This window comes from Phasianus colchicus, chromosome 22 (genome assembly GCF_987193195.1).
Source record: "Phasianus colchicus chromosome 22, bPhaCol1.hap1.1, whole genome shotgun sequence".
Classification (NCBI taxonomy): domain Eukaryota; kingdom Metazoa; phylum Chordata; class Aves; order Galliformes; family Phasianidae; genus Phasianus; species Phasianus colchicus.
Window position 1 is genome coordinate 3,109,064 of NC_143457.1, and position 12,694 is coordinate 3,121,757.

The 12,694-nt window shown below is 49.2% G+C and overlaps 1 protein-coding gene across 5 annotated transcripts in view; it reads right to left on the reverse strand.

The window, feature by feature from the left end:
* Positions 1–9,648, reverse strand: part of PAX7 (paired box 7) — an 89,241-nt gene extending 79,593 nt beyond the window's left edge. For 2 of the 5 annotated variants that reach the window (XR_016459310.1, XM_031613363.2), the window contains exons 1-5: positions 9,493–9,648; positions 9,061–9,280; positions 7,040–7,275; positions 6,356–6,485; positions 5,316–5,450 (exon numbers count right to left, since the gene is read on the reverse strand). Coding sequence is in view for 4 of the 5 variants with exons in the window: in XM_031613363.2 (XP_031469223.1) it covers positions 5,316–5,450; positions 6,356–6,485; positions 7,040–7,275; positions 9,061–9,145 (586 nt within the window). In the remaining variant the exon portion in view is untranslated. The remainder of the gene's footprint in view (positions 1–5,315; positions 5,451–6,355; positions 6,486–7,039; positions 7,276–9,060; positions 9,281–9,492) is intronic. The other 3 variants (XM_090122903.1, XM_090122901.1, XM_090122902.1) reach the window with 3 other exon arrangements.
* Positions 9,649–12,694: the final 3,046 nt, after the last annotated feature.

Here is a 12,694-nt window from a genome sequence, read left to right on the forward strand (position 1 = left end):
ACCAGGCTTATTTCAAACTGGTAAATATCTAATTCCTTTAACCACACTGCAGACACGTCTCTCCCCTCTTACATCCAATTCTCATTTGCCGAGATCCAGATAGAAAACAGAGAATAAACCCCAACACCGCCTTCAACTCCTTCTGAAAATTATTCGGGCTTCGGGAGCGGTTTCTTTTCTTTTAGGGGGGGAGAAGCACACCTGGATGGCACATCTGCCCTGCAGCCTCCCCGCTCCATCCCTCCTACCCCAATTAACCACCAAAAGCCCGGGATTAGAAATATATACCTTCCAGCTTCCTTCCTGCCCTCCTCTATCACGGCATCCATCTCCCCCCGTAGCCGCTTCCTATCCCTCCCAGCCTATCACGTAATCTACCATTCACCTTCAAATTAGAGATTATTATGGCTGCCTTGTATTTCCTTCCCCTTCCTGCTGAGCCGAACCCCCCCCTCTCTTCCCCGTACCCGCATTCCCCTTTTTCTTTGCCCTTTTTCCACAATTCAACCCATTCTTCTCCCCACCCACCGCCAAAAAGAAGGGGAGGGGACGCACGAAACCCAAACAACCCCTGGATCACAAACATCTCCCTTATATTATTTCACTTCCCACTGTATAATTGAACCTCTCTCCCCGCATCCTTGTCTTAAGTTTGTTTTTTAAGACGCCTTCTATTAGATTATACTCGTTCATTCCCCCCTCCAACCTTATCTCTACTCCTCTCTTCTCTCCTTCCCGTCACACTCGATTTAGGAAGGAGTTTATCTTGCAAACATTTGCCTACTTTGTTTATGTAGACCAGGTTCTGCAGCTACTTGTTCCCAAAAGCCACTGTTTGCCTTTGTAATTGTTATCTGTGTTTATTGTTGTACCTCATTTGTCTCAGCTTTTTTTGTGACATGTAAGCTCCGTGTGTGCTCACATCCAACCCCCCCTCCCCTCTCCCTCTCCCTGTATTTTTTTTTCCCTTTTCCCTCCCCTCTCTCCTCTCTCTCTCCCTGAAATATGCACAGAATAACTGAGCCTAAAGCCAATGAATTGCTTGACACTACCCTATCTCTTTCCTGCCCCCCATTATTAGAGCTGATCCCACTCGCAACACTCACAAATCCCGCCTGGTCTCTGTTTGATTAGATTGCCAACCTTTCGTAATCCCTTGATTTGATGAAGTGTCTGTTCCCCCCCATTTCCCCCCTAAACATACATTGACAGAGAAAGCTCTTGTTGGTTTTACAACGATGCAGATTGTTTGCTGATAAATGGACCCGAACCCCCCCCCGGCTCTTAGGGACAAAGCCACTTCCCAGGTGTGGCAGCGAGGGGTTGATTCCCCCCCCCTCCTTATTTTTCCCATATCCACTCCCCCGAATTTAATTAAATTTGGCAGGACCCGAACAGCCTCCTCCCCCCCCTGCAAGAAAAAGAAAAAAAAAACCCTAAACTCTACACCAGGGACCGCTATCACATTAAATCATTACCACCTCGGGGGAGGGATAGGGGATGGTCACACCTGTTCACGCTTCCAAAACCCCAATACAATTAAATGCTGCGCTGTATCCATCTCTTCCAACCGGGTCTCCCATCCCAACCTCGTGTATTATTTCCATGGGGGGGGGGGGGGGGGGTGAGAAACACAGCGGTGCAGCCATTGGTGCCCCGTGTGCCTTAAAGAGGAGCACGGAAATAAAGGAACGGGAAGGGGGGGGGGATGGGGATGCGAAACAGTAATGAGTCGTAAATAAATAATAAAAACCGAGGAAAAAAAAGATCGAAGTCATAAAAACACGCCGCGATAAGAGATTAAAAATAATAATTAAAAGAAACAAACGAAAATTAAGAAATGAATAAAGCGATAAATGATGCGTAATAACGCAAAGCCACCTGTCCAGCTCCGCCGCTCTGATCCCAAAACCCTGCGGCCATCCCCGCTCTGTTTCAGCACAGCAGCCCCGAATGGGACACCCGCGGCCATAGGGTGACATGCGGTGTGTGTGTGTGGGGGGGGGGTCATTCCTTTGCTGAAACTCATCCCCCCTCCTCCTATTCCTTCCCCATCACCCGCCGCCCCGCATCTGCTTGTGATTAATACGAAGCCTCGCCCAAAGTGTGGGCACCATCCTCAGCACCCCGTTAAATTTGGGAGGGGGGGGGCGGTTCGTTTGCCCCATTCACCCCCACGATTCCATATCGCATCTCCGGGTGCGGGGTGAATCAAAGCAGAGCATCACCCACGCGTGACCCTCCTTAATAAACACTCGCGATAAATAACAACAACAAAAATAATAACAACTCGCTCTTAACAAGGATATATATAAAAAAATAATAATAATAATAAATAAAAATAAATAAATAAAAAATAAAGTGAAGCCTCATGAATATATGCCCAGGGCTAGCTGGAGTGAGCCGTTTAAAGATGAAAGTGCAAAGAAATAAAGGCTCAATTTAATCTGCCTTAAAACCCTTCAACTTAACGTTTGTGCTGGGAACTCAGAGAGTGAGTACTGATTGGGGATAAATACATTTCTTAGCATGCCTTGGAGCTATTACACCCTTCTCCAACACAGCTCCCTATTCAACAGCCACAGTTTTCATTACCAGCTCTAATAAGTCTTAACATTATTAAATGCCAAGCAGACGATAGAAAGAAACAGGCGCAGGGTGGAAGCTTTCTTTAACACTTAAAAAGAGAGAGCATTTAGGGCTGTCTTCCTCCGGCTCCCCGCGAGGAGAACCCGCAAATGGAGCAAAAGCGTTTGGCAGGAGGAAAAAGGCCAAAACAAAGTTTCCACCTCTCCTTTTTCTCCCTCCCCCCCCGTCCGCAATCATCATGAAAATGCCTTTAAAAAAAAAAAGGGGGGGGGGGGGGGGGAAGGAGAGGGGAATAAATAGGAAAAAATAAAGCGAGGGATACAAACACCCAACGCAGAGCTGGGAATGAATGCCAAGAGTGCGTTTATATATATATATATATAAATAAACATATATATATATACATATAAATTTAATATCAAACTTCGCAGGGTCAATGGGAATTGATCTCTAAGGGGTATCGTTATTCCCGGCTCTAAAAAGGAAGAGCAAAACACCGCCTCGGAACGTTTTACAAACTGACCGCTCATTAATTATCTTAATTGGGGTTGTTAGAAACTTTTCTCAATATTGATGGCTGTTGTTGTTATTGGCGGTGGTTTTTAATTGCTCTGACAGCCCCGCACCCGGCTTCACCGCTGCCCGCTATTTCGGCAGCTCCGCGAAACTAAAGCTTTTTTAGGAGGTTTTTTTCCCCCCGAATCCACGCAGGAGAAGGAGAAAATAAAACGAACGGGAGCCCAGAAGCCCATCAGTAATGATTTATCTCCGGGAATGGGCGCTCCGCAATGGGCAGAAGGGAATCAGCCCAAATTAGCGCTCGATTCAAAGCGGGTTCCGCAAAGAACTCGCTGTTCGTTTTGATATATATATATATATATATATTGAGAGAAAACAAACTAAAGTAAATAACTAAAAAGAAACGATCTCGAGGTGTAAAAATCATTACTTTTTCCAGCGATGCGACCCGGAGAAAAACCATCTCTCCGAAATGAAACCCAACGCATCGCGCGGTGACGCGGGGGCAGTTTTTCCCCCTGCACACAATGGGCTCCGATTTGCAAATGAGCATCGCCTATTTCCAAATCACAAGCAACATTTTGCAACGTCCAACGGCTCGCCTTTTTTCCAACAGACGGTCCTATAATATTACAAAACTATCTAACAGCAGGGAGTTTTGAATAATTTATCTCCCTTTCTTCCCTTCCTTGGCCCTTTGTCCGAACTTTTTCTCCTCCTTGCAGAATTTTGAATGAGAATAGAGAAGCCCTCCCTCCCCCATCCCTTTACTCCATTTTTAAGGCAGCCTAGGGTTTTTCCCCTTCTTTTTTTTTCCCCTTTCTTCCCCCCCTCCTTCGCCCCCCCTCCACCCCCCTTTTTCTTTTTTTCCTTCCACTGTTTGCTTTTGTGGCCGGGAATCTTTTGCTTATAAAGCTTCAATAGACTCGAAGGTCTTTGTAAGTGAAGTTCATCTTCAAGGTTGGAAAAAAAAAAGAGAGAGAGAGAGAGAGAGATCGGATCCTTAAAGAACCCCCTTTTGTGCACCTTCATTTAAACGTTTGATGGTGACACGGAGAAGCTTTTCTCTGCCCCAAATTCCCCGCACTTCAATATTCCCCCGCATTGTCCCGAATTGGGGAAAACTTTGCAGCCCTAGTGGGAAACTTTGCAATGGATCACTTTACTTCCCACACCGGGATTTGGAAGCTCCGTTGCCGATATGGCAAACCGGCCCCCAAGCCGTGCAAGCCGGCTTCACCATCGCCATTTTGCCATCAATTCCGGGGGAAAAATAAACAGCAAAACCTTCACTCTTAAGGCTTTTCTACGGGACTTCGTAATTCCCGCTTTCCTCCCCCAAAAAGCGCTGAGCTCTTGGACACGACGAAATCATTCCGTGCCTAAAGCAATACCTCCTTCCCGTCCCTCAAACTTCCCCCTGGTTTCACACACCCTCATTGCCAAACTTCAATTATTTTCGCTAAAAAGACCGTTTTCCTTTCTTTTCTTTTCTTTTCTTTTTTTTTTTTTTTTTTTGGAAGGCTGAAGAATCATCTCCCCCATCCAGCTTGCCAAAATGACATTTCCAAAGCACCACGAGCTTGAAAAACTTGCATCCTCCTCCCCCTCCCCCCAAATGAGAGACAAGTGCGATGTCACCGGGTCCCCCCTCACCAAGCTGCCCTCAAGCTTTCCACCAGCAGCCCCAGCTTTATTATCCCTATTTATTATTTGCCTATTTATTATTTCCCCCCGAGCCCGGTGCTGGTGGCTCTCACTGCAGCCCCACAGCAGCGCGCATCCCGTGCTCTCTAATTGATATTGATTGGCCAAATCGGTCAACTGTCAGCCAGAGTTTCAGGGGACCACTTAGAGAGCAGGAGAGAAATCTGTTTAACAAATTCATTTAGGAATCAGAGATGCCTCCCCTCAGTCATCTCCCTTTATAAATAATTGATCTGGAGCGGCCGCGAGCGAAACACCGACAACTCTTCCATGTGGGGATGAGAAAACATCACAACCCCAAAGGCTGGGTACCAGCAGCTCCCAACAGCATCACACCTTGGCTCTGCCATCAGTCCTATTTGGAAAGGACAACTGTAAGGCTCTGCAGCCAATCCCTTTCTTATTCTCCATCTAAAAAAGTGGTGGGCTGTGTTCCCCAAAGTTTCCCCTATCCTAAAGGTTCCCCCAGTCCAAGCTGGGGCACGCGTGGCCGCCTCTACCTTTGTCGCCCAGGATGCCATCTATGCTGTGCTTGGCCTTCTTCTCCCCATCTTCCTCCTTCTTGTCGCAGTCCTCCTCTTCCTCTTTCTTCCCGAATTTGATGCGTAGCACACGGCTAATCGAACTCACTAAACCTCAGACAGTCAAAGACAAGAAGGCAAGTATAAGCTGCCTGGGAAAACGCATGGGGGAAACCCAAGCCGGAGCCTCATACACATCAAGGGCACCTGCACTTCTTTTCTCAGTTTTATACACCCACTCCTTCTGCCAACTGCACCCAAGCACCCCTCAGTTCACCCAAGTGATGCTAACTTGGATGCCTGAAGATGGATGCATTCATCACCCCCTCCCCAAAACACCTGGCCCCGCTCATGGGGTTGCACATCCCAGGGTTCCCACTTGCTTTGTAGCAGGGAAAATGCCCCCAGCTCTTGGCTTTCACCCTCAGAGGGACCAGGAAAGGTCCAAAAGTTTGGATTCAGGCTCCCCAGGACCCCATTTTCAGGAATCTCCAAAAGTTTGGATTCAGCCTCCCCAGGACCCCATTTTCGGGAATCTCCAAAAGTTTGGATTCAGCCTCCCCAGGACCCCATTTTCGGGGATCTCCAAAAGTTTGGATTCAGCCTCCCCAGGACCCCATTTTCAGGGATCTGAGCAGGCTCAGCTCCTCTGGAGCAGAGAGGAACCCTGAGCCAAAGGAACCAGGACCTAAAAAACACCCAGACCCTCAGCACAGCTCAACACTGAGCTACAGCATCATTTTCAGTGAGCGATGGCATTCCTGGATGAATGAAGCACTGCTGTGTATCCCCAATTAGCAATGCATGGGCTGAAATCCCCCTTGATTCTGCTTTGGGGTCTACCCCATGCAAGCTGCCCTCAGGTTGGAGACCCCCAGTTGTCTCCAGGGAGCTGGAATATGTTGGAAAAACTGCTTTGGTTTGCATCCCTCTCCATGCAGAGCAAGAGGATGCTGGAGACAACTCCAAAATGCCTTTTTGGGATCACAGGTGGCCTTGCGGCCAAGCTGCCTTCTCACCTGAGGGCACAGTGCTGCGGTCGCAGTGTCCATCCTTCAGCAGCCTGTCCCTGATCTCCCAGCTGAACATCCCAGGGTTTTCTCTCTTGTATTCCTCGATTTTCTTCTCCACGTCGGGAGTCGCAACCTGCTTTTGTGGTCAATGGCCACCGGTGCGTGCGTGAGCAGAGAGAGGGAAGGGGAGAGAGAAAAAGCCCTTTTAATTGAAAAATTAAAGCGGGCTGCTAGTTTTGGGGGGCAAAAAAAGTTGAATTTGAGGGATGGGAAGGAGGACAATAAAGCTGGGAAGAAGAGGTATGGTGTTGTCCCCCAGGTGTGTCCCCCCCATTTGTCTTCCTTAAAATTAAAGCGCGCGGAGGACAAGGAGATGGCAAAGATGGGTTTAACCTGAGATGGAAGGAAGGAAGGGGTGCGAGGGATGCTTTTTTGGGGCGGCTGTGTAAACCTTAAAGCAAACAGGGGCCGAAGGAAACGCTCGAATGCTTGCCACTTGTTGCATGCTGAAAACCCCGTTAATTTATTCCCATCCTGCTGCCCGGCGCTGTTTTCTCCCCATCTTCGCTCAAAACCCGTTCGTTTCGTTCATCCCTAAATTCACCCCCTCTCGTCCCAAAATAACCCCCCCCCCGGCTGTTTCCTAACACCGCGTATCGGGCCCATAGCGTGGACCCACATTGCACTCACCCTGGGCTTGCTGCCCCCGATGGCCCCGGGTCGGATGGAGCCCGTCTCTTGGTACCTGCAGAGGATTTTGGAAACGCAGCCGTGGGAGACCCTGAGCTGCCTGGAAATCACGCAGGGCCGGATGCCGTGGTGAGCCATCTCTACGATCTTGTGGCGGATGTGGTTGGGCAATGGGCGCCCGTTGATGAAAACCCCTCCGAGTTGATTCACCCGACCCTGGCCCAGCGGGGTGGACACTGGGAATGGGGGGAAAAAAATGGTGAAAAAGGGCAAAAAATCTGTCAAAATTCCACGCATCCCTCCCCAGTTTGCGCCCCAGAGATTTGCACCTCTCCAGCGTGTTCCTAAAATCGGGGCAAAACCTCTCCCATCCCATGGAATTGGTTTTTATCCCGTATCCCCGCGGTGCCCTTCGCTGTAAGGGAAAGTTTTCCCGTTGAAAATAGAAGGAGCCGCGCATCGCATCTCCCCTCTCTCCCCTCGGGGTTACAGATCTTTGGGCATTTCACACCTACACTTTGAACCAGAGCCGAAAGAAGAAAAGATTTAAAACCTCATCGCAAAGCCAAATAGGATAAAAAAGAAAAAAAAAAGTTCGCACTTTCCCCCAAAAGCGCGCAGCGCTCCTCGCTCCGAATGAGGAGCTCCGCGTCCCCAGTGAGGGGCTCCGCGCTCCGAATTAATGAGGGGCTCTGTGTTTGCGACCAAACTTTTCGGAAATAGGCTCTCGAAATCCCCTCGAGGGTTTCTTTCTATGGATTCGGAGGAGCCGCGATGCGCGGCACCTGCGGGGTCGGTATTTCGCGCTGTAGATTTCGGAGATTAATACGATTTCACAGGCTTCGAAATTAGGGAGGGGGGGAAAAAAATTAAAAGCAAAAAAAAAAAAAAAATACATACGAAGGGAAGAACTCAGCTGCGCAATTTGCAGCGAGGCTGGAGGGGGCGAGGGGGTGATTTTCTCTTTACAAAGAAAAGTCGATTCCAGAAATTGCCTCGCGATTTAACAAGAATCATGCACCACTAATTCAAAGTCACTTGGCCAGCACTCCCTGGATATATCATTATCGACAGATAACACTCGAGTGGCCAATTTTACATTCAAGAGGTACTAAAACCGCCGCCCGCTCTCTCTTTTCATTATTCCCAGTCATGTTGTGCAAATATTGTTGTAATCCTTTGATCCTTTCCCTTGCCGTCTGTTTTACTTCATTTGCTACAGAAAAGCACTTCAGCAAATCCCCCCAGCTTGTATGTTTTGCAGTCTGCGTGGCTTTCCTCAGCTTTGAGTTTCGCCACTTGATCACGGTCTGTATGAAATTCTCCTCTTTTAATAAATGCGGGGAAAGGGCTCCTACTTTAATTCTGATTTTTTTTTTTTAATTATTTATTTATTATTATTTATTATTATTCCCTCGCACAGCTTTGGGCAGAAATCATAAGCCGGGCGGTCGCACAAAGGGAAAGAAAAACGACGGGGGAAGTTGGTTGCTCCGCAGTGGAGATGTCATCCCCATGGATGACACTTCTCGAGGTGACAGCTCCCATTTCCCCCCCTTTTTCTCGACCGAAGCACCGCATCTGTTCCCAGCCCCAAAGCTCCGGCTTTGGCTTTTATTTTCCTGGGGAGAAGTTGGAAACAATCGGTTTTTCTCGCTTTTTTTTTTTTTTTTTTTCCTCCTCCTTTCTTCCTTTCCTCCTTTCTTTCTCTATAGGGCCGGGACTCTTTGAGTTTGGAAAATGAGAATAGTAGTCATACTAATAAAGGGCGAGCCTAAAACCCGCTCCTAACTACTCGAAACGGGAGGAAAAATAAAGAGCAAAGCGGCACAAGCCGCTCGGGGAAAGGCACGGCGTGAGAAAAGATCTCCAACCTCCCCAAAGTTGGATGTTGCGCACAGGATCCCCAACCCTTTCTTTAAGCTCCATCCTCACCCAGCTCACCTTTCCCCGGTTTCAAATCCATCCCAAATTCATCTATTTGAAGTTGTCCGCATACACATAAAGATATTTATACCTACCTTCTAAAGGGAAGCCGGTGCGAGGGTAGTTTTGCCCCGGCGCCGGGCGCATCATCCGCGGTACCGTCCCGGGGAGCGCTGCCATAGCGGGGGGCGGCGGAGCGGCTCCGTATGGATCGGGGTCACCCCCGAACCCCGGGAGAGCCGAAAGATCTACGGGTTCTCTTCTCTGTGGTTCCCGTAAAGCTGAAGGCTTTCGTTGGTTTTCCAGCCCCGGCGGCTGTTTAAAAATAAAAAAAAAAAAAAAAACCCAAACAAACCCAAACGAACAAGGGAGAAATCATTGCTCCGAATTTTTAAAAAAAAACAAAACAAAAACAAAACACATCATCAGAATAATCGTAACGAGGTGGGGGGGGGGGGTGAAATGATGGGGGGTGAGGGGTGAAAGGAAAAGGGGGGGGGGGGGAGGGAGGGGGAGAAATCACCCACCAGAAATCCCTCGGAAAGTTTTCGGGCTATGTCACAACCGGCCTGAGCGGGCGCTCCGGAGGAATGTAACCCAGACTGCAGGGAGAAACAGACACATCCAAAGTTGCCTCGGTGCTGGGTTGGGCTTAAGGATGGGGGGGCGTAGGGGGAGCTGAGTTTCCCCCCTTTAAGCTGAGTTTTTTTCCCCTTATTTTTGTTACCGCTGCTTTATTTTTTACCTCCCCCCCTCGCACCCCCCCCCCCCTCCTTCCTTGCCTCTTTTTTTTTTTTTTTTTTTTGGTGTTTCGGGGATGGGTGGGAGGAGGGTTTGGAAGTTATTAAAGAGCCCAACTTGGGGCGGTGGGGAGGATAGAAGGAGCCCCAGCGCTGTGATAGGCTCCGGCTCCTTTCTTTTATTCATGACCGGGGATGGGGGTACCGCGCCGGGGCTGAGGGACCAATAAGAGGCAGCAGCTTCCCAACACGCAGGCAAATCTACGGGCTCGGGTTATTTTGTTAGACGCTATTATTCATTACTAGGCTTGGCTTCCTTTTGATGGAAAGCTGGGGCTCTCCCCCTCCTTTTCTCCCCTCCCTCTCCCTCCCCCTTTTTTTTTTTTTTTTTTTTTAATATATCGTAGAGGAAAACTTTAGGATAAAAGATTTTGTTTCTTTCTTTCTTTCTTTTTTTTTTTTTTTTTTGCTTCACAAACTTCAGCACTCATCAATCAGACCGGAGCATCCGTATGCATCCCAAAGGGGTCACATCTTACCCCAGGTTCCGTATATACCAAATCTCCCATAACAAACGGCCCCCCCCCGAAAGGTCCAGATATACCAAACGGGTTCCAAATATATCAAATCTCCCTTAGTAAACGACCCCCCCCGAAGCCTCTGGGGTGGGGTTTGGGGTGATGGGTTCCAAATATACCAAATTCCCCATAAAGAACCGGCACCCCCGAAGCTTCTGGGGTGGGGTTCGGGGTGATGGGTTCCAAATATCCCAAATATCCTATAACAAACTGTGTCTCCCACCCCCCCACCCCCTCCTCGAAGCTTCTGGGGTGAGTTTGGGGGTGATGGGTTCCAAATATAACAAATATCCCATAACAAACTGCCCCCCCCTCCCCCCCTCACCCCCCGAATCCTCTGGGGTGGGATTGGAGGTGATGGGTTCCAAATATACCAAATGCCCCATAACAAACGACCCCCCCCCGAAGCTTCTGGGGTGGGGTTTGGGGTGATGGGTTCCAAATATACCAAATCCCCCATAGAAAACGGCAGCCCCGAAGCTTCTGAGGTGGGGTTCGGGGTGATGGGTTCCAAATATCCCCCCAAATATCCCATAGCAAACTGCCCCCTCCTCCCCCCCTCACCCCCCGAAGCCTCTGGGGTGGGATTGGAGGAGATGGGTTCCAAATATACCAAATATCCCATAACAAACGACCCCCCCCGAAGCGTCTGGGATGGGGTTTGGGGTGGTGGGTTCCAAATATAACAAATCCCCTATAACAAACGACCCCCCCCCCCCCCCCCCGAAAGCTGCTGGGGTGGGATGGGTTCCAAATATACCAAATCCCCCATAACAAACGACCCCCTCGAAGCCTCTGGGGTGGGGTTTGGGGTGATGGGTTCCAAATATACCAAATATCCCACAACAAACGCTCCCCCCCCCCGAAGCTTCTAGGGTGGGGTTTGGGGTGATGGGTTCCCAATATACCAAATCCCCCATAAAAACCGGCAGCCCCGAAGCTTCTGGGGTGGGGTTCGGGGTGATGGGTCCCAAATATCCCAAATATCCCATAGCAAACTGCCCCCCTCCAGTCCCCCCAAACCCACCCGACGCTTCTGGGGTGGGTTTGGGGGTGATGGATTTCATCCCTGCTGTTCCCAGTGTTTGAGGATGCGTCGCACCTGCCTTTCACAGTTCCTTCCACATCACCCCCCCTTCCCCGTATAGGGACGAAATAAGTCCCAAACCCCTCCACTCTGCTCTCCGTAGCTCCCGACGCATCTCCTTCATTAGCATCCTTAATGAATTGGATCATCCCTACCGGTCCCATTGGGTAGAATGGGTAGAAAACGCGGTTCTCCCCCGAACTGCCCTCTCGCTCTCTCCTTCCCGTAACCCAGGTGCCATAGGGGCGGTTCCCGGCCCTCTGACCCGGGACGGGCTGAACAAATACCCAATGTTTTCCCCCAAAAAAGTGGGAAAGGGGCAGGAATCCTCCTCTCAGCGGGGCATGACGCCAGGGCTCGCGAACCCTTTTGTTTGCAGCTGTAAAAGGACTTTCCGTGCAAACCGCTGGAAACTTCTCTTTTCCCCTCCTTTAAAAAAAAAAAAAAAGAGTCCTGGGGGGGAAATGAAGCAGCCAGAGCCACTTCTGAGCTGTCTGGACCCAAAATGCGGTCCCTAAATTACCCCCTCGCTCCCCCGAGGGCACCAACACCCCCTAATCCCCCTCTCCACCCCCCCCTTTTCTTCTTCTGTGCTTTGATGCCCCACCGCATCTTCATCGCTCACACTCTTCCTCTGCCCCTCTCCCCGCCTTCTCGGTGTAAATAGATAAATATGTTTGTGAATGTAAAGCTCGTACCGAAAATATTCGGAAACCTGAGTAGAAAAAAGGGGGAAGAAAATGTGAGGGGAAAAAGGGGGGAAATAGGAGAGAGAAAAGAAGGGGGGAAAGGGGAGGAAGGGGGAGAAAAAGGAGAAAAGGGGGAAAATTGAGGGAAAAGGAGAGGAAAGGGGGGAAAATGGGGGCAAAGGAAAAAAAAGGAAGTGGGGGGAGAAAGGGAAAAGGGAGGGAAATGGGGGAAAAAGTAGAAAATAAAGGGGAAGAAATAAAGGGGAAAAAAAGGAAGGCTGAAATTCTTCCCGAGGTGTCAAGTTCCTCCCAAAGTCTCCTAATTTCGTTCCCGTGGGTTGGGGCTCCGGCTAACAAAAATAAAGACCTTCTCCCCTCTTCCCCCCCCCACTCCGGCCCCAAAAGTGCCGATTCTTGAAGTTTTAGGCACAAAAATAACGGGGAAAGGGAACGATCTGGAGCTCCTTCCCTGCCGCCTTCCTTCGGCGCGGCCGTAATTCAATTATTTGCCATTCATTGGGTCAGAGCCTGGGAATAAAGTTGAAAATTAAATATTAATACTAAAAAAAAAAAAAAAAATCTTTTTTTTTTTTCCTTTTTTTTTTTTTTTTTTTGGCTACTGCTCTGCTTCATTA